Here is a 25,808-nt window from a genome sequence, read left to right on the forward strand (position 1 = left end):
CCCCAACTCACCTCTATTGGTTTTAAGGTGTTTTCAGCTTCTGTCTAGCGGACATTCTCTGTAACGGACGCGGACAGGCAATCTGCACTGTTTCGTTTAGATTAGCACTTAATTTGATCTCCCCATAACGGACAGCAGGCGAGCTTACGGCCCTTTTTCTAGGAACTTTTCTTCCACGTATTGCCTCAATCGTGTGTTCATTTTCTATTTCCGATTCTCTGAATTTTATCAAGGTTTACGTCTCGGTTCTAAACCCTTTTTCAAGAATTTTAAGGCACGTGTAAAACTTCAGATGAATTGAGTGTGTGCAGGGGGGGGATATGGTCGGCCTTTCGTCTTTTCAGTTTCAGTTTTCAGTTTTGTTCAGTGTCTTGTGAAGTGCACGATGTCTTCTCGTAAACATTTAACTTTAAAAGATAAAGTCGAACTCATTAATGCGTATGATCGGCAAAAAAATAGTGTTCGCACTCTCGCTGCAAAATTCAAAATCGGGAAGACACAGGTAAGCGACATCCTAAAGAAAAAAATTAACTGCTCAAACAATTTTGGAAACACGGAAATGATCAGGTTCAAAAATCATTCCCGAAAACTGTTGGACTTCAAATTGACAATGTTATGTATGAGTGGTTTTGTCGCGAACGTGCTAAAAAAATTCCTATTAATAGGCCTATTATTAGGGAAAAGGCTTTGGAGGTTGCAAAATCTATGGGAGTAAATGAGTTCAAAGCTTCTGTGGGATGGCTAGACAAGTTCAAAACTCGGCATAAAATTTCTTGGAAAACCGTAAGTGGTGAAGGTGGATCTGTTGATACTTGGGTTGTAACAGAGTGGACCGTCAAACTAGAAGATTTATGTCGTGATTTTGAAGCTAAGGATATTTACAACTGTGACGAAACAGGGTTGTTTTTTAAAGTTCTTCCTGAAAAAACAATGAGTCTAAAAAACGAAAAGTGCCAGGGCGGAAAAATTTCTAAGGAACGCTTGACTGTACTGTTGTGTACAAATGTGCTGGGAGACTTTGAACAACCTCTTGTTATAGGAAAACCACAAAATCCTCGTTTCAAGGGCATAAAGTTGAATCTTGAATGTTGATTGGAAGTCTAATAAAAAAGCGTGGATGACACGAGATATCACGAGCGAATGGATTAGTCACTTTAACCAAAACATGATTCGTCAAAACAGAAAATTTATTCTTTTCATGGATAATGCTGGATCTCACCCGCACATTGAATTGTCCAACATTCAAATCATTTTTCTGCCACCAAACACATCTGCAGAGTGTCAGCCCTTGGATCAAGCGATAATAAAAAATTTTAAACTTCACTACAGAAAACGTGTTTTAAGACATCTAATTGCAAACATGAACGATGTAACATGTGCGAGTGACCTTGCAAAGAAAATCAGCATCCTAGATGCGATTCAATAGATTTCCTCTATTGATTTCCTCTATTGTCGTGAACTGTTTTGTAAAGTCTGGCTTCTCAAACGCAAAAATTGAAGTTGTGAACAGCAATGTGGAGCACCAAGAAGAACAAGAACTTCATCTATTGATAATGTACGATACTTCAGCTACAAGTGACCCTGGCTACAAAGATATAGACTCGAACCTCACTACAGAAGATGGTGCTATAGATATCAACGACATTATCATCGATATTTTTCAAGAAGTTCCTCATGAGGATGAAGAAATGGAAGGAGGTCATTATGTCGAAGAACATATTAACGACGAACCACCGATGAAAATAGAAGAAGCGCTCATACAAATCAATCGTTTAAAAATGTTTTTCGCCGCTGAAGTATCTTACTGAAGGACTTTCGATGGTTTCTTCACTCCAAACAAATGTTGAAAACAAAATTATCAGCCGGAAGAAGGTGCAGAAGAAAATAAGTGATTACTGTATGTATTTTTCTTAAGATAAAGCCATAATATGCATAGCACAATTGTATGTATATTATTTACAAAAATATTGTGCAAAATCTGTATATAATTTAATTTAATTTTACATTAAACGTTTAACGATTTTTCTTTCTTTTTTTTTTTCTCCCTCAGACTTCTTGTTAGCGGACACTTCTCTCTAACGGACACATTTTCGTTTCCCATGGCTGTCCGTTAAAGGGAAGTTTCACTGTATATGGCCTAGCCACTGAAATCTCAGGAAACTAGGTGCCAGAGTACAAACTTCTATTGCAATCCCTCTATACGTGACCTTCCTCCTCGGGGCAAAGTGTGGGCAATGTGGGGTCCCAAAGGGGGCACAACAGCTAAACGGTCAGAGGAACAACACTACAAGACATTACATGACACACACTTTTTAGTAAAATCTCTAGCCTTCACACAGTCCTGTGTTTACATGGAGTACACATTTTTTTAAAAAAATGAAATTTCTTGCTGTTTGCAGGATTGTGTGAAAAATTTAAAAAGAGATTCTTTGAGCCATTAGATGGAGGGAACCTCTTAATTAAAAATATTCTATGTGGGCAAAAACGATGGATATGGACTAAAATTAGTAAGTCATGTGATTATCCATAATGAAAATGAAATAGTCTAAATCAGTGTTTCCCAAATTTTTTTTGTTTGCAGACCCTTTTTGGCTTTGAAAAAATACCACGGATCCTCACATCCTTGCTCATTTAAATATAGTGTCTTGCATGGGCGCCGGCATGATATTTTGCAAGGTGGTACACACACGTGGGAATAATTTTTTTGTTCACCAAATTCTTGAATTCATGCAATATCTTATGTTTCAATAAATTAATGAAAATATTAAGAATTGTGTATTTACTTCGAAATCCAAAGGTGGTGCACTTGCACCATGCTGCCGGTGCAAACGAGCGTATGGATGATAGGTATCCAAAATTAAAAATTTATATCTCAGAACTGATCTATTATATGTTTACAATCTACCTTTTTCAGACCGACAAAAAACTGAATAATAAACTTTCACTATTTGAGTATACATCCAATCGTACCTCAATGGCTACAAGTGTGAAGAATGGTGTTGTTTCTTCATCTCATAAAACTGGGAGTAATTGTAGACAACTGAATTCTCACGTTGGGTGTTACATACAGTCTGTAACGATATTTAGATTTTGTTGCTGCATACCTTGAAAATCCAGCTTCTCACAGATAAGTTGTGGGAAACAGAAGTTTGAACACTGCATATTTAGACACTTGCTGATATTCTCAAAGAAGATTGCACCACAGTAAGCTCACTGAATTTCTGTTTCAAGCTAGTATCAGATGTAATAGCTATCAAACAATCTTAATTTTGCACGTGCCATCTGGTTTCTCCAAAACAACTGATTTCAAATCCAGGTAGTGTCATTGGTAGAAGAGGGAAATGTATTTCTGAAATACCTGTTGCAAAGCATTTAAAATGCTGGACGATGCTACCATAAATAGTTTATTCCAGGCTAGATTCTGTTTCTATGAAAAAGTCATTCAGAGTTAGAAAGCATTCATACCTTTTTTCTACACACCACTTCCAAAATTCAAGTTTGTGTTGAAAAGATTCAATTCTGTCCCTTGTGAATATTGACACGCTGTTGCCTTAACATGAGAAATTTAATTCATCAATATTTGTAAAAATTGTCTGCTAAGTATGCCAATTTCTGCAGCCAAGATATATTTACCAAACAGTGAGAAAGATAAAATGGGTGATCAATAATAAAAAAAAAAAGAAGAAATTTCCGGTCAAAGTTCAAAAAGCAGCTATTACAGAAATGCATCCATGGAGCACAGGTTGGGAACCACTGGTGTAAACAAAGCCATTTATATTCATTTTTACTAAAAGTTATTTATTAAAATTTAATTAACTGAAACACATATGTCCAATGATAATGAATAAAATAACACCATGAGTAAGCAACCAGTTTCAGGGAATTTCATTTTTCTGAATTAGTGAAACCAACTATACTGATCTCTGCAAAGTGGACACATCCCTTTCTTCTAACACAACGGTGTCCACTTTAGAGAGGTTTCAGTGTACTATGATATTCCTCTGCCTCCGTAGCCAGGTGGGCAGGAGCAGCAGTGCGTAGCACACGCTTCTTGATTGGACCGGGGTTCGAGCCCGTGACCACCAAATACGGAGGATGCGGAAAGGTCAGGGAATGACCACCGCATATCCCCGGAGCAATATGGCCTTAGTTGCTAATGCTCCTAAAAACCAAATAACAACAACAGAATTCATCTGAAATATGTACAGCACTTTGAATCTTTTTCAGTAAGATATTTATTTTTTATTTTATTATTATTATATTTATTATTATATCTAATTATTTTTATCTAGGTATGCAAACTGGTATGTCGGCAGTAGTGTATTTAGGAAACCAATAAATTTTTAGCTAAAACACACATTTGGGTGTCATCTTTGCTATAATTGTTTTAATTGACTAAGTAATGTTATAATAGTAATCTAGCAATGTTATAAATTACATATCATCTCTATGATGTAAATTGATTAGTTTCATTGATTTTTAAATTAATGAAATTAATTACAAATTGATAGTATGTATTAATTATATATAAAATGTATATCAATAATTATATAAATTATGCATTAATTTAATGCTTAATTTGTGTATTAACTTCCTTGAGTAAGAAACAGCAGTATGTTTTCTTTTCTTCTTAAAGAAATTAAAAGATATTTTTTGTTGGCTTTACAGCACATCAGCACCTTAAGCCATATTGCACCAGTGTATTATGCCTGTACAAGTTTATGGATCAATCTGCTATCACAACAATTTCTAATTTATTTTCACTGCATATACTGACTTATATCAGTATATGCAGTTTGATTAAAATACAATTATTGATTAATACATTAAAAAGTTACAATAATAAATTTTTCCTCTATTTCATGCTCTGTAATAGGTACACACTGCTCATGCTCTCTCTCTCTCTCTCTCTCTCTCTCTCTCTCTCTCTCTCTCTCTCTCTCTCTCTCTCTCTCTCTCTCTCTCTCTAAGCTAATAACTGACAATCAATTCAGATGGTCTTGGGTAAGCTTGTTTATTATATACTGTACATCTTCCCTCTGTTACTCTTGTTTACATGCATTTGGCCCAAAATAAAAAAACTTGAATGTCAATGCATTTACTATCAACCTAAAGATAAGAAATAAAATGAGTAGGGTGTTGATTAATTACAAAATTATGGGTGTATTTCAAATTAATTTTTGGCATGTGCATAGCACACCAGCATAAAAAAAAAAAAAAAATTGGAATGCATTGATCTAATCCCTCTACCTGAAACTGGCTAACTACAGTCCCAATTAAAAAGATCTTAAGGATTTAGTCAAATCAGGGAAAAATAAAAAGTTCATATGAAGTACAAATATCATTGTGAGGGCAATCTCATGAACCCACTAGAGGCAGTGCTAAACCAGTGGGTGCCAGCAAATCATGTGCACATGGTAGCCCAACCAAGGACACCAGTATGATCCTATTGGTCCTATCCACAAAAGGTTGACCAACAGAATAGCCTGTCCCTAAGGAGGTAGCAGTTGAGAGGATTGGGGGGAAATTATACTCTAAAGATATATAATATATACAAACTGTAACTATAAAAACAGTCTTTCATCTAGATATAAATAATCATATTAATAAAAAAACTTGAATATAGCATAAACAATACAACCAATACAATTCAATTAAGTTCAAGAGTTCAGAGTCTAATATAATGTTCAACATTAGCAAATAAATATCCATGAATTTAAAAGTTTAAAGACTGTTTTTAGTCCATATAGTAATGACCATAAGAATGGAGATCCTTGGCGGTCAACTTCCTGGAAGGAGATGGCACATGATGGATGTGCCATCATGATGGATGGAATTATGACGGTAATAAACCTATATAGTAATGCCCACATAAATGAAAAAAGTATATGGTTCATATGAACTGTGTTATGTGTATATTACTATACATGTACAAAGTTACTAATTGTCAATAAGATTATATAAGGCCCGCTCTCGCCAAATATTATGAAGAATCACTGAAGAGTACCTATGAAGCTTTTCTGAAATATAGGTTAACCGAAGACAGTGTCATGCAAATATCAATCATTAGTCCAACAAATTTAGTAACAATGACAAAGGGTATATAGTTTGTCCATTAATTTGGTCAAGTAGAAGTCAGGAGGTCTAGTAGAAGGAAAAAAACACCTTTGAAGACCACTTGGTTTTAGAAGAGGAAATTTTCAATTTGTTTGCAATGGACCAATTCACAAAAGGCTTCATTTGCTTCCAGTTGATATCTTGAACTGTCATAGAAAAATAATGTGAGGACATCTGGATATGCAAAGGAAAGTAGCAGTGATAATAGAATTGGCAAATGTTGCAAGAAAGCAAGCTTTTATAGCATCATAAAAAAAAAAAAAAAAAAAACATCCATATCTTCCAAGAATTTGTCTAGTTCTTCCTTGAATGTATTCAGTCCATCCACTTTCACATCAACAGATGGAAACCTGTTCCCTACAATCAATCAACCAACCAACCAACCCCCCAGCTAAGGGCAACCATCCTTCCTTCCTCAGCTTGAATTTATCCCCCAAACCCAAGTGTGTGGTCTCAGCAAGTGGAAGAATACGATTAACATTCAGCTTACTCAATCCATTCAAGGCTTTAAACACCTCAACCAGATCTCCCCACAGGAGCCTGGTCTCAAGATGCTGCAATTTGCAGAACTTAAGCCTCCATCTGTTCTGAAAGTTCTCGGTGAGAGCGCCCTTTTGTTCCTTTCACCAATCTGGTTGCTCTTCTCTGCATCCATTCCGGCAGATCTACATCCTTCCTAAAGAGAGAGGCCTCCAGACCTGTATCAGTACTCAAGATGCAGCCTAACCATGGCTTTATACAAGGGGATAATCACTGCCTTATCCCTGCTAGCAAAGTTACTGTACATCATTGAAAAAAACACCATGAGCTGTCCTTGCAGCATACCTGAACTGCTCAGAGAATTATGTTTAACTGCACAATTACAACCAGGACTTTTTCATTCTCCACTACCCTGAGTGTAGTCCCACACAGTTGGTAACTTATTTTGGGGTTACTGCTACCCATGTACAGTACATTTGTCAATGTTAAACTTCAACTGCCATTTCTCAGCCCATCAACCCACTTTCCTTCATCTTGTTGCAGTAGCTCACCCTCATGACTGTCATTAACGACACTGCCAATCTGTGTACCATCTGCAAACTTAGACATTAAGCCTGATATATACCTTCATCAATATCATTGATAAATATTGAAAGAACAATGGGCCCAGCACTGAACCCTGTGGAACTCCACTAATAACATTAGTCCATGAAGAGCAGTGCCCATTGATAACCAGTCTTCTTCCACTTAACATCCCTTCCTCCATAGCAGTACTTTGCCCTTAATGCCATATTGCTCCAATATGTACAGCCATCTTCAAATGTGCAACAGTATCAAAAGCCTTTCTGAAATCCAAGTATATGATGTCAAAATTATTTTTTTCATCTAGTTCCTTTGTCACTGCAACATAGTAACCTATCAGATTGGTTAGAGACAAGTCTGCCACTTGAACAAATCCATGCTGTGATTGCAGTATAATTGCATGCCAGTCCAAATGGTTCTGCATTACTTCTTTAACCAGTGATTCCATTATTTTCCCTGAAACAGGCACTAACAGGTCTGTAATTACTTGTGTCGCCTTTTGATCCCCCTTTATGAATTGGGGATATATTTGCACTTCTTCAGTCCATAGGGACCTCCCCTGAATCAAAGGGGAGGTCCCTTTGCTGCCTCCTTTAGTATAATTTATCCCAGGTAACTTTTTTATGTCCATCCTCAATTTCTCCTCCACTTTCCTTACAGTTATCACAAGGTCATTTAGCTCCTCATTAGAAGACTTTGTGATAACTGAAGAGGATGCGAAAAGTTTTATAAATTTCTGGAGACCCCTAACAAATTCCTCATGTGTGAATGTAGATGCAAAATGCCCATTCAATTTGTCTGCAACCTGAGAAGAGTCATCAACATTTAACCTATAGACATCAAGTGACCCAATCTGATTCAACCCCTTCCTTCTACTGTTCATATAAGTATAGAAGTTTTTGCTGTTTTTCTTTGCATTCTCTAGACTTCTCATAATTTGCCTTAGCTTGCCTAACCTCCTTTGTGACTTGATTACAGACTAATTTATATCTACCATAGGCTTCTGCATTGTCTAATAATTGCATCTCATGCACTTTTCTCCTCTGCTACTTGTCTCAATATGGTGCCTTCGTAGCCGGGTGGGAAGAAGCAGCAGTGCGTAGCACACGCTTCTTGATTAAACCGGGGTTCGAGCCCATCACCACCAAATACGGAGGATGCAGAAAGGTCAGGGAATGACCAGCGCATATCCCGGAGAAATATGGCCTTAGTTGCTAATGCTCCTAAAAACCAAATAACTAGTCTCAATAGTTCATCTGACATCCATTTACGTCTAAGCCTTAAACAGTATTTCTTCATTGGTATGAAAAGCCTAGTAGCTTCTTTGATTACTTTCCTGAACACTTCCCATTTAGAATTAGCTGTTGGTAACATCAGTTGGTCTCACTGCACACAATTTAAAAACTGTTTGAGACCACTGTAGTCACCCTTCCCAAAGCATAAACCTTTCCCTTTACCCTTAACAGTAGTTATGTTTTAATTAAATTCCACATTAGTACACTGTGGGCGCCTCCGTAACCAGGTGGGCAGGAGCAGCAGCGCGTAGCACACGCTTCTTGATTAGACTGGGGTTCGAGCCCATAACCACCAAATACGGAAGACGCAGAAAGGTCAGGGAATGACCACTGCATATCCCGGGAGCAATATGGCCTTAGTTGCTAATGCTCCTAAAAACCAAATAACAACAACAGTACACTGATTGCTGCCATCCAGTGGGTCTTATAACTGCAGATTCTTAATGCATGAAGAATCACTGCTGATAACCTGATCAAGAGTATTGCTTCTTCATATTGACTCTCTAACATGCTGCTGTAGAAAACAGTCATCAAAAAAAATCCACAAAAGTTTTGCTAGTGTGCGAGTGACCAACCAACAAATTCCAGTCAACGCTTGGAAAGTTAAAAATCCATCATTATGAGATATTCTGATTTGCTGGCCCACTATTTCCCAGTATAGCTGTTTGGTATACTCATCAGTCATTAGGCCTACAACACAATCCTCCTCTCAATTTTGTTTTCTCAGTGCTTATATCAACACCAAACTGATTCGACATTGCACGTGCCACCCAAGTCAATTGGATGCACTGCTTTAGATTTAATATTCTTCTTAACTAAGAAGCATAACACCTCCAGCCTCTCCTGTCCTGTCTGTCCTTCCTGTATACATTGTACTTCTCCATATTCAAATTCAGTATCATATGTCCAAGTGACATCACGTCTCTGCTATTCTTACGATGTCTCCATTCGACAACTTAATCAGTATTTTGAATTCATCAAATTTATTTACAATGCTCCTAGCATTAGTGTACATGCAAGGGTTCTTACTCTTAGTTACTCTCAGAACAGCACGTATTCATTTGTTCCACAATGACCCACAGCAGTGCCTGAAATTGCAGACACCCTTGCTTTCCAGGCTGCTGCATGCTCCAATAGTAGCAATGCAAGAATCGCTTTCACCTCTGCCTACAGCTCTAGTTAAACTACCAGTATCTGTATCCCCCCCCCAAGCTAGCAGCTTTCCAACCCACCCATCACTGTCTCGATAGCACCAGCAAATATTCTTGCACCCCTTCTATTCAAGTGTATCCCAATCCCTGTAAAAACAGTCTCTCCTGTTAATTTCTATTTAATTGTTAATTTCTTTGATTAGCTATTGATTAAGCACCAGGGTCCACAAAAGAGAATCCAGCATGGAACTCTGGTTGCAACCACAAAAAATCTGTTTAATAACAGACTGAAATACACTGGTGTTCAAAGAAAGTGTATCACCTAGGAATTTCACATTTCTAACCCTTTTTTGTGATGGTATGTTACATTAATGACTAGCATCACAAATAGAAATATAAACAAAAGATATTTATTAATAGTTAAGGCAAAGCTAAGTAATATTTGACAGGTGCTCTCAAAATATTCCAAAATGAGCATTTGCAATCTTTAAAATAGTTTTGGTAACACTACTATTATGGCTGAACTGTTATCAGAAGTTCTCAAATTTGTTTCAGTTTATCATTTTAAATGGAAAACAAAATGAAAAGTTCACCAGGTGCAAACTAATATTTAGTTGAACCCCCTCTGGCCCTGATGACAGCAGCACACCATCGAGGCATTGACAAGATCAATTTCTGAAGATAATCAACTCAGTTCATGGTTCCAAACACAAATTATGGCTTCCTGAAATTCACAAAGGGTGTTTGGTTTCTTTCTGGCAAGTGCAGATTCCACACAATGCCAACAGTTCTCTATAGGATTCAGGTCTGGGCTTTTTCCTGGCCAGCTAAGAATTGTAATGGAACATTCTTCCACCCATAACAAATGTAAACACATTACTGTCGAACCTCTAATGCAGAAATGAAGCTAAAGTAACTACAGAAGTGCCTACTTACACTTTTTGCCCGATGACAAGGAGCAGAGTCGTCCTGAAAGATGTAGTTACTTGTCAGGTTGAAATGGTCTCTAATGGTTGGCAGTAATTTGCCTTCCAATATAGCCAGGTATCCACTGCCATTCACGGAACCTTTTATAAACTGAGGGTGATCTACTCTGCGATACGAAATGCACCCCCATATCATTTGGCTGGTAGGGCATTTCACTGTAGACACCATACAGTCTGGATGGTATTCTTCATCACGTCTACAACAAATTGTTTGTCTCCCACCAGAGCCATTCAGGTTGAATTTCTTCTCATCCAAGAAAATAACTGGCTTCCACTGCTCGTGGGTCCATTTGACAATCTCCTTACACCAAAATTAATTGGGCCCTTTTCATTTTTTGTGTAAGGAGGGGCTTCTTCTTAGGACGACGGGCTACAAGTCCATTTTTGAAGAGGTGTCTTTTGACTGTTACTGCACTTACGACCACTCCTATATGTTCTTCCCATTCTCTTTTCAGCTCAGATGATTAAGCTTTATGGTTTTTAAGGCATAAGCGCTTCAAAATGCATCCTGTTTTGGTGTAGAGACTCGTTTGCATCTGGTTCCTTTTTTCCTATCAGCAGAACTAGTATTCTTGAGTTTGCAAAGAGATCTACTCACTGTTGCCTGATTACAAGACACTATAAGCAATATGATGAGAAGAACATCCTTCCTCACATAAAGCAACAATAGCAATCTTTCTTCATGGCGTAAACTGCACGTAACTCGCCATCCTGAAACAAGCAAGGAATGACTGCAACTCTTGCAGAGCATGCTTAATATAGCTGATGCAATATGTCATCACCTACGTGTGTCAATCTTATGTGATGCAATCTGTAAGAAATATTGCCATATACTTACGTTATTTGCATGACAATTGCAATTTTAAGGGGTGATGCACTTTCTTTGAATACCAATGTAAGTTACCCAACACGTCAACAGTAATAAATGTGTTGATGAAATGATCTATAATTATAAAGGGTTATCCATGCCAATCCAAGAAGATGTTTGTACATAAACCACACCAATAAAGACCAAAAAGCAAATTGTGAAGAAGTTTGATGAAGCGGGAACATCTACTAAAACCTGGTAGACCTTGTACAACACTGTGACACTGAAATTGCAGCACCCAAAGGAATGATCAAAAGTTCATGCAAATCAGCAGGTGGATGAGTTGCACCGCCTGCATATTTTAATAATTTGTAAAATTATTAAAATATGGGACCAATCGGGTGGAAGCTTTGGTTGATATAAAAATGAATGTAAGGATTGTAAAGTTCAAAGCAATTCATGTGTGAGACAGTTAACAGGCTTCTGTCTCACAGGACCCAACTTCAGAATGCAAGGAGATTAAGAGAATGCAAAGACATCACATTTGACACCAATATCAGCAACTCAGGGACTTCAACAGAGGGCAGATTATTTGCTTTCAAGAAGCTTCACTTTATATAGCAGAATGTGTGCATAGATGTTGGCAACAGTGGCTGTGGGAGGGTACAACTGCTTGTCGAAAAGGTAGTGAAGAACAAGAAGACTACAGAATGGGAGGATCATCTTATCCACTGACAGGTTTACACTGAACCTACAGCCATGCTACCATCCAACAAGCTGTGACATCAGCTGGCTTTTGCCCCATCACATTGACTAGCAGAAGGGTTGTTGTTATTTGTTTTTTAGGAGCATTAGCAACTAAGGCCATATTGCTCCAGGAATATGCGGTGGTCATTCCCTGACCTTTCTGCATCCTCCATATTTGGTGGTAACGGGTTCGAACCCCGGTCTAATCAAGAAGCGTGTGCTAGCACTGCTGCTCCTTCCCACCTGGCTACGGAGGCGCCGACTAGCAGAAGGGGGCACCATGCATACTGGACATTGCACTTATTAGCCTTGACAAATGCTCATCATCAAAGGCATCTGAATTGGTGTTGAGCAGGCCACCTGGGATATAGAATGGTGTCAAGCAGACTTCACTGATGAATCCCACTTCTGCTTGGTGCCCAATGATCTCTGCATACATGCATGGCAATGACACATAGTAAAAGGTAATGATCCTAGAGTCATTGTCGAATGCCATACTGCGCACCCTATTGGTGTTATGGTGTGGGGAGTGATCAGTTTTGATAGTCTGTCATCACCGGTGTTCGTCAATGGCAACCTGACTGCTTGCCACTATGTCACTGAGATCCTGGAAACCATCACTCTTCCCTTTCTTACTGGGGTGCCTTAAACCACTTTCAGCAGGATAATGCCCAGACATATACCACAGGTGTCCTTTCAGTTTCTTTGTGGTATGGATGTACTGGCCAGCCAGTGCCCCAAATCCCCCCCCCCCATTGAACATGTGTGGGCCAAGATTGGGCACCATCTACAGAGCCACTGGCAGCCAGCATAGACCATGGATGTTCTGTGAGAAGAGGTGCAACAGACTTGATGGGAAATATCGCAGGAGGCTATTCAACACCTAAAAAACTCTATCCTGAGATGCTTAGCTCAATGAATCCAAAACCGTAGCAGAGTTACATCATATTGATGGCACAGATTAGTCTGCAACTTTTATCATGCATTTGTTAACCCCATGGTTATCATTACTCTAAGTATCCTCTCTGTGTTCCTGTTCCTTCGAAATGCAATTTCAATGTCATAGAATGTATCACAAAGACATTTGCCAATTTGGAACATGTAAGATATGATATCAAAAAAATCCAAAAAAATCTAAAAGAAAGCAAAAAGTGTGGGGGCTTAAGGTACCTATAAGCTGCTGAACAAGGTTAAATAGGATCATAAAGGACATTAAATACAAGGTTTATCATTCCACATTGCTAAAAAGTTGAATAAGATGGCACAGATAGGTTAGAGGGAGAATACCATTCATGGCTTTTGGCCATGAGTGGCGCGCGCTCTCTCTCTCTCTCTCTCTCTCTCTCTCTCTCTCTCTCTCTCTCTCTCTACGCTATTTATTCTTTACCTTTGAACAGGAGGTGTTCTCAGCATTTTTTCTTTGAGTGAACCATGAAGAGGAGAAAATTACCTAATACTGCTAAAAGACAAAATCATTCATTAATGCAGTCCAAAATCAATTTTCAGCACTGCTTTTTTTTTTTTTTTTTTCTTTTTTTTTACTGTAGGTTGGAGCACCAGCTCACCATGTAAAAAGTGTCTGCAAATTATGCGACGAAAAGTTCCATATATCAGATGGTGGGATTTCACTTAACACCCTGTGTTACTTTTTGTGGGATTCTTAAGAGGACAAAGAACTTAATAATAAGCAAAGACTGAGCTGGAGCTTCAGTCAATAGTTAAGAGAATCTGAGAATATTGCCAAGGGATTGTGCCTCACTCTGTGTCGCTCTATGCCCAAATGACTACAATTTTGCAGACTAAAATGGCACCCATATCGAACAGATGTGGCACTTTTTTTTTATTATTTATGTATGTCCTTTATATTGTGCTAGCATTAATTAAAATGTATATTTGAAACAATGTTATTTATACTGAAACACATTTCTTTACCAATGGATCAAACCCATATAACTGAAGTGGACATTTAAGATTCCTAAAACATTCAAGGAAGCTTTCCCAAAAGGAATCAAAAGTGTCCTCTAAGTCAACAAACCCCAGAAGTGTTTTATGGTCAGTCAATTTAATCGCCTGAAAAAATTTGGGCAAAATATCCTTAGTTCCAATGCCTGCAATAAATCCAAACTGAGTGGATTCAAGAGTCAATAATTTGCAATATTGACAATACAAAAAAGACAGAAGATTCTCAATGACGTTACCTAAATTTGCCAACAAGGCAATAGTTATTATAGGTATGAATATTTTGAATGAGTCAAATTAGCTGGCTTGCATCTAATATTTAGGAAGGCAATTTTCCAAAATGAAGGAAAAGTTATTGACTGTAAGCAAAAATTAAATAGTTTCATTAAAACCTTATGGTGTGGAGTTTAGTAAAAAAAACTTCCCCACAATGATGTCAGAGCCTGGATACTTATTTGTTTTTTTTCTGTCAATAGCAGAGTTGACCAGCTTGGGAAAAGGGGAGAGGAGATAACGTCAATTTTTTGACTCCAACAATTGGTGAGAAGGTTAGTCACTAAACATATCATCTGGCAGTATCAAAGCATCCAAAATATAATTAACTGCCACTCAAATTCAACCTGATAAATTCAATATTATTGGAAATAAGTGTTATAAATGGTTGGAGAATGGTGCTTGTCGTGAATAATTTTGTAAATAATGCCCACGGATCTCTCTTTCCATCCTGACAGATGAACTTCTGCCAAGTTAAGTTTGTTTGATAATGTCACATACATACTGTTTCTCAAACGCATCATATTAGTATACAGCTAAACTCTGAATTAGCAAAAATATGCAAAGGCGGCATTCGTTTTAAGTTATCTCATATTGTGAATACCTTCACAATGAGTTGCCATGATATTGCACTACTTCGAATAAGTAATGCTTCACCAAAGGAGAAGACTTGTTACTTATTCTCAGTGGATACCACCACCCAGCACTGTTTCAGGGCTATTTGGCCCTTCTTCAGTGGGTGGGTAGGTACACTAGTGAAGCAATGATGACAAAACAGTTATCAAGTATAACTCCACAATATGAGAGATGCCCGATGGTGTATGATATAAATTAAATTAAACAGCCCTGAAATGGTGCCGTCTGGGTGGTGGTATCCGCTGAGAATAAGTAATAACAGTCTTCTCCTTTCATGAAGCGTTACTTATTCGAAATAGTGCAATATCATGGCAACCCATTGTGAAGGTATTCACAATATGAGATATAACTTAAACAATGCCACCTTTGCATATTTGTGCAAATTCAGAGTTTAGCTGCGTACTAATATGATGCGTTTGCACTAACTTGTACGTTGTCTAAATATCTCGCAGCCTGAGACTAAAGCCCTTAACGTATTTCATATACTGTTTCTTTAAATTCCTGTAGATATTCTTTAGCTAATTTACATCTGTATCCAGTCTGTCTCTGAAAGTTGTCAAGCTCGGTGGACAGCATGTTGAGTGGCAGCAAATTCTGCATTCCACCAGGGAGTAATTCTGTTTTTGCAATATTTCATTTTTGTAGACCTAGATGCTGCTTTTAATATAACTGTTGAATTAGAGAGGCAAAAGAGGACTGACATAGCTGAGTGGTCAGAAGCATGAGTGGAGTAGCACATGCTCTGAGTGGACTGGGATTCAAGCCTGCGACTGCTAAATATGATTAACATTTGTATTGATTGATTTATTGTAAACTCCACTGATCTGGTGGTCATGCCGGAGTATAAACAAGAACATAAAATCATGGACAGAGAGATCGGCAAAAGTAAAATTATACTTTTGCAGCTCACAAGTAATGACTGCATGAAAATGTTTCAATTAACATTTTGTAGTGAAAAGCAAGAGAAGCTGCGCAGTGGAAAGATATCAGAAGAGCTGGGAGCAGTGATATAAAGAAGGATCACTCAGTGATCACAGATAGTCCAGTTCTCCATAACTTCCTAAGAAGAATTGCATTCCACCAGGGAGTAATCCTGTTTTTGCAATATTTCATTTTTGTAGACCTAGATGCTGCTTTTAATATAACACTAATATTAGTGTAAGCATAACACTAATATTAAATTGACCTGTATATTATAATATGTATGTGCATGGCACATCAGGCTGCAGGTTAACAACAAGAAAGCTTTGTTGTAATTACAAACTCATTCAACAAGTGAATTCGAGAATTAGTAATTGCCGATTCCAAGAAGAGGACAGCATGAGAGTTATCACATATTAGATACTTGGTGGTACCGAATTGATCAAGAGCACATTCTAAAAAGAGAAGAATGGGTTAAGTTCCAAAGCAGGAGAGCAATAAGTCAAGAAAAAAACATGCTGCCAAAATATCCAGTGACTAACACACAAATAACATACTACAAACAAAAGTTGGAAAACAATGGTAACATCCAATTCATTATTAAATACAACAATAGCTATGCAATGATTTTGGGTGTTCTGAATAAATTACTCTTTAATAAGCAGATACCTTAAGGTCTTTCCATGTAAGCAGTAAGGTTCCTACATTAGAGCAATCAGACACTCAGTCAAAAACACTGATCGATCCAATATCTTTCTATTTTAAAAGGTTTAGGAGGAGTCCGGTTAGACTGCCTCCCTAAAATCTACTCATGCACACCTCACTGGTAAGGCCTGTTACTTCACTTTGGTGGCAACGAATGTGTAGAGTGGTTCTCTTCAAGATATCTGGTCAGCATGAAGAGGAAAAGACAAAACGCTCCAGCATTTTATTAAATAACAACATGATGAAAAAACATGGCCCCAGTCCCCAGCAGCTTTCATTGTCCCTCTTATGGCAGCAAGAAGATCAGAGTGGAAGCAGAGGGTGCAAAGAATCTCTGGGTATGACCAGGCTGCCATGCATGGAAACTGAACTTGCCCTTTTACAATGTAAGATTGTTCATTGGTGAAAACAGAATATTAGAGCTGGAAAAGGAATTAGAAAATGTGAACTGGATTTTCATCAGCTTGGCTGAAACGAGAAGAAATGAATCACTTACAAGTTTATCAAGTGGAAATGTGATGTACACCAATGGAAACAGTGAAAAGAGTGAAGGTGGAGTTGCCTTTCTAGTCCATAAAGATATTAAAAGATTTCTAAGAGATACAAACTAAAAGTTATAATGATATATGCACCAACATCGAGTCATGATGAAGAAATGTACGCCAAAATTGAGACTTCTAGATCAGTGTTTCTCGACCTTTTTTTTTTTTAATTATTGCCCCCTAAAGGGTCTTTTTAGACATTTTTTTCCCTAATAGCTCCCCATGAAATTTTAAACAAGAAAATACTTTACTTATTTTTATTCAATGTGATCCCTGAGCCTGATGCTTCTTAGCTAAAAGTTCAATGTTTAGTATGATATTAGTAAGTTTAATTCTAATGTCTCCTCTTGATCAATTCTGTTTCTTTCCTTTGTTAATATTTTATTTTCTGAACTAAAACCACTTTCAACCATATAAGACATTGGAAAACAAAGAAGTACTTCGGCCATTTTAGACCACATTGTTGGATAAAGAAGTTGTTTTTAATTCCCACAACTCAGCCATTTCACCTTTTTCGAATTCATATTTGCATTCTTCATTACATTTTAATTCAATGAGTTCTTTAATTTCTTCACTAGCAGACCCGGCATCACATCCAATTGGATCTAACATCTATGGCATCACTTCAAAAGAAAATAAATCTGAAAATCTATTTTTCATTTCACCTTTTAAAGAACACAGATGATCTGAATAATTCTTAAGATCATTCTTGGTGAGAGATTCAATGATTTCAGCTAACTCTTGCACATACCATGAAATTGCTTTCTCATTAAATTTCTTTCAAATATTTCCAGTTTTTCAGTGAAGGCTTTTAATACACGTTTTCAGTCTATAACTGTAATTAATTCCCCTTGAAGTTGAAACGATACTTCATTAAGCTTTCAAGTTTTCGAAAAATCCAAGCCAGATAATAATACAGCGCATCCAGTAGAGACAATAACTAGATTTTTTTAATAACTAAGTAAGTTAAGACTAATTCGTAGCTTTCAGGGTAAATGAACCCTTTCTTCAGCAAGGGTGTGTGATTTGGTTTTTAGGAGCATTAGCAACTAAGGCCATATTGCTCCGGGAAATGCAGTGGTCATTCCCTGACCTTTCCACATCCTCTGTATTTGGTGGTGACGGGCTCAAACCGCGGTCTAATCAAGAAGCGTGTGCTACGCACTGCTGCTCCTTCCCACCTGGCTACGGAGGCGCCTCTTCAGCAAGTGAATAAACGCATACAGAATACTAACAAAATACAGACAGAGACAGAATAAAATAAAATAAATACTAAATGAGTTGTGTGCGCTTAGATGCGAATATGGTCACATCTGAGCTATTCCAGCTCAGAGGAAGCTAGCCATGCTGAGATTTCCAGAGTAAAAGCTGACCTAGTCAATTGTGGATACTCAACCCATGTATTAGACAGATGCTTGCTACTAGCATAAGAACTTGCGAATTATCGGAGGCCGTCGTCCCCACATGACAGTACGCCTACTGCCTACATTCCTTACCGTTCGGGCACGTCGGACCAGATTTCTAAGATCCTACGCGAGTACCACATGAGATGCGTACAACTCCCTGGTAGGAACCTACGTTCTCTGGTCTCGAACTCCCATCGCCCCTCTCTTATGTAGTGCAATAGTATACCTCGTCGTAACTTGCCACGATTGTGGCAGTTGCTATATAAGGGAGAGCTCAAGACACCTTCAGGATTGCCTCGCAGAGCATGACAGATCGATTCGCCTAGGTGACACTGATCACTCCGCAATCGCAGAACATTTCTGGTCAACCCATCACAACCTTAACCCCAGATATGATTGTGAGGTGATCGACCAATCCCGGCACTACCATCACTGCCTCTGGCTAGAATTGTTAAATATATCGAGCTGTGCAAAAGCCTAAAATCGCTGCAAGGGTACAAAGCTACACCTCATCTTTGAATCAACAGTTTTGAAACTCGACAAACACTGGCAGCAATCCCATACATATCTGTGCACACCAGCAATGTCACAGTTGTTGGAAAGGTGCAAATGCCAAGGATTGTGGAGACATTACCCCTGAAAGCACTTAGGCATTTAATGTCTATGAAAATGCAAAGGTAGTTTAATTAAATCACGCCTACTATCTTCCTTTTATCAAAATTTCTCACTCACTCCTAATATAATATACCTATGTTAAAAATCAGTTGTCTCAGGGGAAAAGAAAACCCAATGAGAGAAATTAAATATTAAGGAATAAGATGTCATCAGGTAGGGTTGAACTTTGGAGGCTCACAAACCATTGTAATACCGATGATTTTTCCCCCCCAAAAAACCAATTTTCACCCCTGTTGAGAATCCCTGTTCTAGATGAACAGAAAACTCACTACACCATCATTATGAGGGATTTCAATGCTAAGGTTGGGGGGAAAAAAAAGAAAAAAAAAAAAGCACTGAAATGGAAACTATAGGAAATTTCGGAATTGGTGAAAGGAATGAAAGAGGTGAGCAGAAAGTGGAAGTGGAATAGCCCAAATGGATTAACAACTAATGAAATTGACTTCATCCTCACTAACAGAAGATATATTGTGAATGATGTTACTGTCCTGAACAAGATAAAGGTTCAGACGTGATCACAGTACAGTAAGATGCACACTTGATATAGATGTAAGAAAAGAAAGGAAAAAAAAAACTGACTCCAGTAAATAATATGAAGGTTTTTTTAAGATAATAGAAGAGGAGGAAAAAGTAGTATGTACTGGAACTTAGGAACAAGTTTGAGCTTCTGCAGACCTTTCGGGACCAAGATAAACAAAGAATACAATTTTCTCAAAGTGATAAAGCCCAAGAAACCCAGGGGTAAAAAGAAATCCAAAGAAGAAAAAATTTAGTCTTGTCACGATGAACCAAAGATGGCAAATGAAATGCAAGATAAACACTGACAAGGACAAAATTGAGTATACAGAGTTATGCAAAGCCATTAGAAAGAGACTCAGAGAGAACATAAGATTTAACACAAGAAAAGTAGAACAAGAAATAAGGGAAAACAAAGGACTTAAATCAGCAGTCATGAGCAGTAATACAGAAAGACAAATGATACTGAATTTGAAGAATAGTGATGGTCTATTTATAAATAGCAGAGAAGGCATAGTTCAAATAGCAGAAGACTACTATAAAATGTTATTTAAGGAACAAGGGAATAATGCCAACAGTGGGGAAGATGGATCACAAATTAGCGCAACAAATACAACATACCTGATATCCTTTCTGATGAGGTAGCACATGCATTGAAGAAATGAAGAATCAAAAAGCCCTGGGTGACAATGAAGTTACTGAAGAGTTGTTAAAATTAGGAGGAAGAGACAGCACAGAAACTGGCAAGACTATTCACAATATATATTAAGTAAGGCATGCCACCTAAAGAGTGAAATAATGCAATCATAATTTTTCTGCATAAGGAAGGAGATAAATCAGAAATTGGAAATTATAGACCAAGTAGCTTGCTGTCCCACACCTACAAGTTGTTCACAAGGGTCATTACTAACAGATTAGAAAGAATACTTGATGAGAATCAACCGAAAGAGCAAGCTGTCTTTAAGACAAGATTCTCAACTATGGATCACCTTCACATAACATCACAGCTAATGGAGAAAGCAAATGAATATAAAACATCATTATGTCTGGCATTTGTGGATTATGAAAGGGCATTCGACTCCATAAAGCATAAGGCAATGTTTCGGGCACTGGAAAGGCAAGGCATCCCATTCATTATGATTTCGAAGAAAATATCAGAATACTATCTCCTTTATTAGCATTAGTAAAGGTATATGATGCAAGCAAGCAAGCTTATACAGCATCAGTTAAAAAAAAAAAAAAAAAAACCCTCATTCCACCCATCCACTCACTCCAAATGTTTGTCTAGTTCTGCCTTGAATCTATTTAAGCTATCAACTTCTACAATAACAGATGGAATTTTTGTTCCAGCAATCAACCACCCGTTGATTGCTGGCGAAAGGCAAACTTCTGCACATCTATCCTAGAACTGTCTTTCCTCAATTTGAATTTATGCCCTCTTAAGCAATTATTCTGAGCAAGAGAAAGAATCCCATCAGTAAGAGCAACCCTTTGTTCCATTCACTAATCTTGTTGCCCTTCTCTGTTACTCATTCCAACAGCTCTACATCCTTCTTAAAATGATCCCTCCAGACCTGTATACAGTACTCAAGGTGTGGCCTGACCATTGCCTTATACAAGGGGATAATCACCACCTTATCCTTGCTAGAAAAATTCCTGTATATCATTGACAAGACACCATGAGCTACTCTTGCAGACCATCTGCACTGCTCAGAAAACTTCATATCTGCCTGCACAATTACTCCCAGGTCCTTTTCATTCTCTCCACTGTCAGAGTGGTACCACAAAGTTGATATGTTACTCTGGGAATACTGCTTCCCATATGTAGTACTTTACATTTGTCAATATTAAACTTCATTTGCCACCTCTCAGCCCATCTGCTCAACTTCTCGGGCCACACATTACTCTGGGGTTACTGCTTCCCATAAAGGGTTTTTTCAACATTTTCAGCACTTTACATTTGTCAATGTTAAACTTCAGTCACAACCTCTCAGCCCATCTGCTGAACTTTTCTAGATCCTGTTGCAGCAGCATATCATCATTAGTGTCATTAAGAACCCTGCTGACCTTTGTATCATCTGCAAACTTAGACATTAAGCCTAATGTACCATTATCAATATCATTAATATTTATTATTAGACTAGACAAAGACAGTAGCAAATTTAAAATTTAGAAAGGAGTTCAACAAAGAGACACAATATCTGCGAAGTTTTTTAATGCTGCCCTTGAAGCTTTCAGAAGATTGGACTGGTTGCAGAAAGGAGTCAATGTGATTGGAGAGTACCTAAACCATTTACGATTTGCAGATAACATTGTGATCATAAGCCGTGATCCCAAAGAATTAGAGGAAAATCTTAATCAGTTATACAGAGTTGTAAGAATTTTGGACTAAAGATGAATATGGCTAAACAAAAGTAATGATGAACAAGTATGCCACAGAAAGGGATATCATCATTGAAGGAGAGTAATTCAAAAGGTGGAATCATATACTTATCTGGGACAAGTCATTAGCTGTAATAATGATAAATGGATGGAAGTCAAGAGAAGAATAAATTTTGGATGGATAGCATTCAGGAAATAGTGTCACATACTGAGGAGCAATATCCCAATTTGTCTGAAATGTAAAATAAAGAACCAATGTATACTCCCCACCATGACTTATAGAAGTCAAACTTGGGCACTTGCCAAAAGAATGGAAGAGAAGCTGAAAACTACACAGCAAAGAATGGAACGAATTATATCAGGAATCAGACTATTGAATAAGAAGAGAAGCACATGGATTAGGCAGCAAACTCAAGTAAAGGACATTCTTATCAAAACTAAAGAACTGAAATGGACCTGGGCAGGACACATAGCTCGAGACATGATGACAGATGAACTAAGAAAATAACAGAATGGTACTCAAGAGCTAAAAGAAAACCTGGGAGATAATAATGGAGATGGACAGATGAAATTAGAGTCTGTGGGCAGTAAATGGATGGCCAGTGCACAAAACAGAAGGAACTGGAAAGTTGCTGGAGAGGGTTTCATCCTGCAGTGAATTGAAGATGGTTGATGATGATGATTAGAGCAATATCAACAGATAGCTCAGAGGCTAATTATTGACTCTCATCAGCAACTGTCTTAGATTTCTACACATTTATTTGTATAATTTTCAGATAATATTCTTTAGAAATAGAAGAGGAAATCTGTTTCTAATAATAATTAAAGGATGTATTGGCTATAAATGGTTATTGTTCTTACCAGCTCCTCAGCTCATACATATTCAACACAGTTAATACCTCTAACTGAATGTTTAAAGTTTTTCTTGTTAGGCTTACAATAGCAGCAACAGGATGGTTTGTCTTTGAGAGAAGATTAACTGTAAATTGGTTAGTGAGAGTACAATGGCCACAAGCAGAAGTATCTTGTGTAACACGACAGTATTTCTAGATTTTAGACTTGAATAACAGTGAGATGGCAATAGTGAAAAGATTACACTTATTGCTTGTTTAGCCAATATTAAAAAAAAAAAAAAAAAACTCAAGCAAAACTGCTGTTTTTGTATGACCTAGAGGAAAAATCAAAGGACCCAGATGAGTGTGACTAGAATCTTGAATATGTACTGAAACAAAAGTTAATTTCTTTAGTAAACTCTTCATAAGAGAAATAAAAATAATGGGCAATATGGCAAAATTGCAAGCCAATTATGGATAAATTAAGACTGGTACTGCTTTGATGGCAAAGCCAAATGTTGTGAAATATCATTACTGTCAGATACTAAAACCCAACCACAATATGACCAATACTGGAAACAAAAATAAATGAAAGCAGATTACCATGTGAGCCTTCTGATGAGACAGGGCTAAGGCAGTCTGTTAAAGTTTTTCTGTTATGAATTTTCTCAATGGCATAGACAGGCCCTCCCAGCACATTATGTCAATTATTATATCAGTGATATACTTTTGCAGCAGAAAAAGGTAATTTACACCTCTGTAAGATTGATTGATTATGATTTTATTGGTGAATTAGCGTATAAGGCTAATATGTGCCACACCACTGTAAGAAGCAATGATTTGAGTGTCATTTTGAGTATTGCTTAAAGTATGGCAAGCAGTGATTTCATAAGTAAAACATGGATCTGCTGAAAAGTATAAAATACATGGTATTTTAGACTTTACAACTAAACACTGGATGAGAGGAAAAAATCATTTGATAAAATAATAATCCCCTTAATTCCCATTCAAGTTTTTTTTTTTTCTTTTTTTAATTCACAGATAATTCATATTAATTCACATACAGTAATTATGGATTTAATGGGGGGAGGGGGGAATGGAAGTCATTAGCTAGTAAAATAAACAACCACTAGCAAATAGTCATTAGCTAGTGGTTGTTTATGTAAAAAATCATTCAACAATGACTGTAAATACCATTTTCATGTCGCTTATCAGAAAAAATTCAAATTTTCTAATTTTATCCAAATTTAACAAACTACAAATATTTAGGTCTTATGAAAAAAAATTTAAAGCATATACCTCACTAGATTCCTTCATGTACTGGCCATACTTTGTTACCCAGTCCCGCTCTTTTTGAAAAAACTCCTCGCAATCCTGAAAGTTAATCTTGAGGATTACTCCACATATTACATTAAAAATATTATAATAATATTTATATACGATTGTTAAAAATAAAGTTAACAGTTTTGAAAATTTATTAAAAGTAAAGTATACACACTAACATCAATGGCATGCATTAAAAGGTTACTGTGCAGTCTGGAGGAAATTATGGCACTACATGTTTTAAATGAATTTTGATCAGCATATGTATTAAGAAAATTTTTTTTTCTGTAAATGAATATACAGTGGCAGCCAAAAAAACTGCATCACCTTAAAAAAAAGTAACATTTGTAGTGAAACATAATAGTAATAGAGGCATGTGATGCAAGTAGGCAAGTGTATGAGCTTGTAGCATCAGCCACAAAAAAAAAAAAAAAAAAAAATATTCACACAATCATTCCCTCTAAAAGTTTGTCCAGTTCTTCCTTGAATTTATTTAAGCTATCAACTTCCACCATGACAGTTGGAAGTTTGTTCCAGCAATTAACCATATGCTGGCTAAAGGCAAATTTCTGTACATCTAATCTACAACTGTCGACTCAATTTGAATTTATGACCCCTTAAGGTTCATAATCTGAGCAAGTGGAAGAATCCCATCAGAATTCAGTGTACTCAACCTATTCAAGGCCTTATACACCTCAATCAGATCACCTTGCACGTGCCTAGTCTCCAGTCACTGCAATTTGCAGAACTTAAGCCTCTCTTGGTAAGAGGACCCTTTCGTTCGCCTCACCAATCTCGTTGCCCTTCTCTGTACATGTTCAAGCAAATATACATCCTTCCTAAATTGAGGCCTCCAGACCTGGACGCAGTACTCTAGGTGTGGCCTGACCATTGCCTTATATGAAGGGATAATCACCTCCTTTTCCCTGCTAGCAAAATTCCTGTATATCATTGACAAAACCCCATGATCTACTCTTGCAGCCTGTATGCATTGCTCAGAAAACTTCATATCTGACTGCACAATCACTCCTGATCTTTTTCATTTTCTATCACCCTAAGTGTAGTACCACACAGTTGGTACGTTTCTCTAGGGTTACTTCTACCCATATGCAGTACTTTGCATTTGTCAATGTTAAACTTCAGTTGCTACTTCTCAGCCCACCTTCCCAAATTTTCTAGATCCTGTTGCAGTAGCACACTGCCATTAACAACTCTGCCAACCTTTGTATCATCTGCAAATTTCGACACTAAGCTTGATATACCTTCATCAAAATCATTGATAAATATACAAGACAACAGTGGGCCCAACACCAAAACCTGTGGGACTTACACTAATAACATTAGTCCATGAAGAGCAGCATCCATTGATTACCACTCTGTCTTCTCCCACTCAACCAATCTTTTATCCATTGTAGCAACTTACCCTTAATACCATTCTGCTCCAATTTGTATGGTAGTCTTCCATGCATAA

General features: G+C 37.4%; 1 protein-coding gene across 4 annotated transcripts in view; it reads right to left on the reverse strand.

Annotated features, from left to right (window-relative positions):
- The window catches only part of LOC150086894 (sorting nexin-6-like), a 375,374-nt gene that overhangs the window by 253,310 nt on the left and 96,256 nt on the right, over positions 1-25,808 (reverse strand). For all 4 annotated transcript variants that reach the window (XM_090371664.1, XM_090371665.1, XM_090371666.1 and 1 more), the window contains exon 6: positions 24,314-24,388. In XM_090371664.1, coding sequence (XP_090227790.1) covers positions 24,314-24,388 — 75 coding nt within the window. The remainder of the gene's footprint in view (positions 1-24,313; positions 24,389-25,808) is intronic.

The sequence above is a fragment of the Mastigoproctus giganteus genome, chromosome 4 (assembly GCF_048544385.1).
Source record: "Mastigoproctus giganteus isolate SK-2022 chromosome 4, ASM4854438v1, whole genome shotgun sequence".
Lineage (NCBI taxonomy): Eukaryota > Metazoa > Arthropoda > Arachnida > Uropygi > Thelyphonidae > Mastigoproctus > Mastigoproctus giganteus.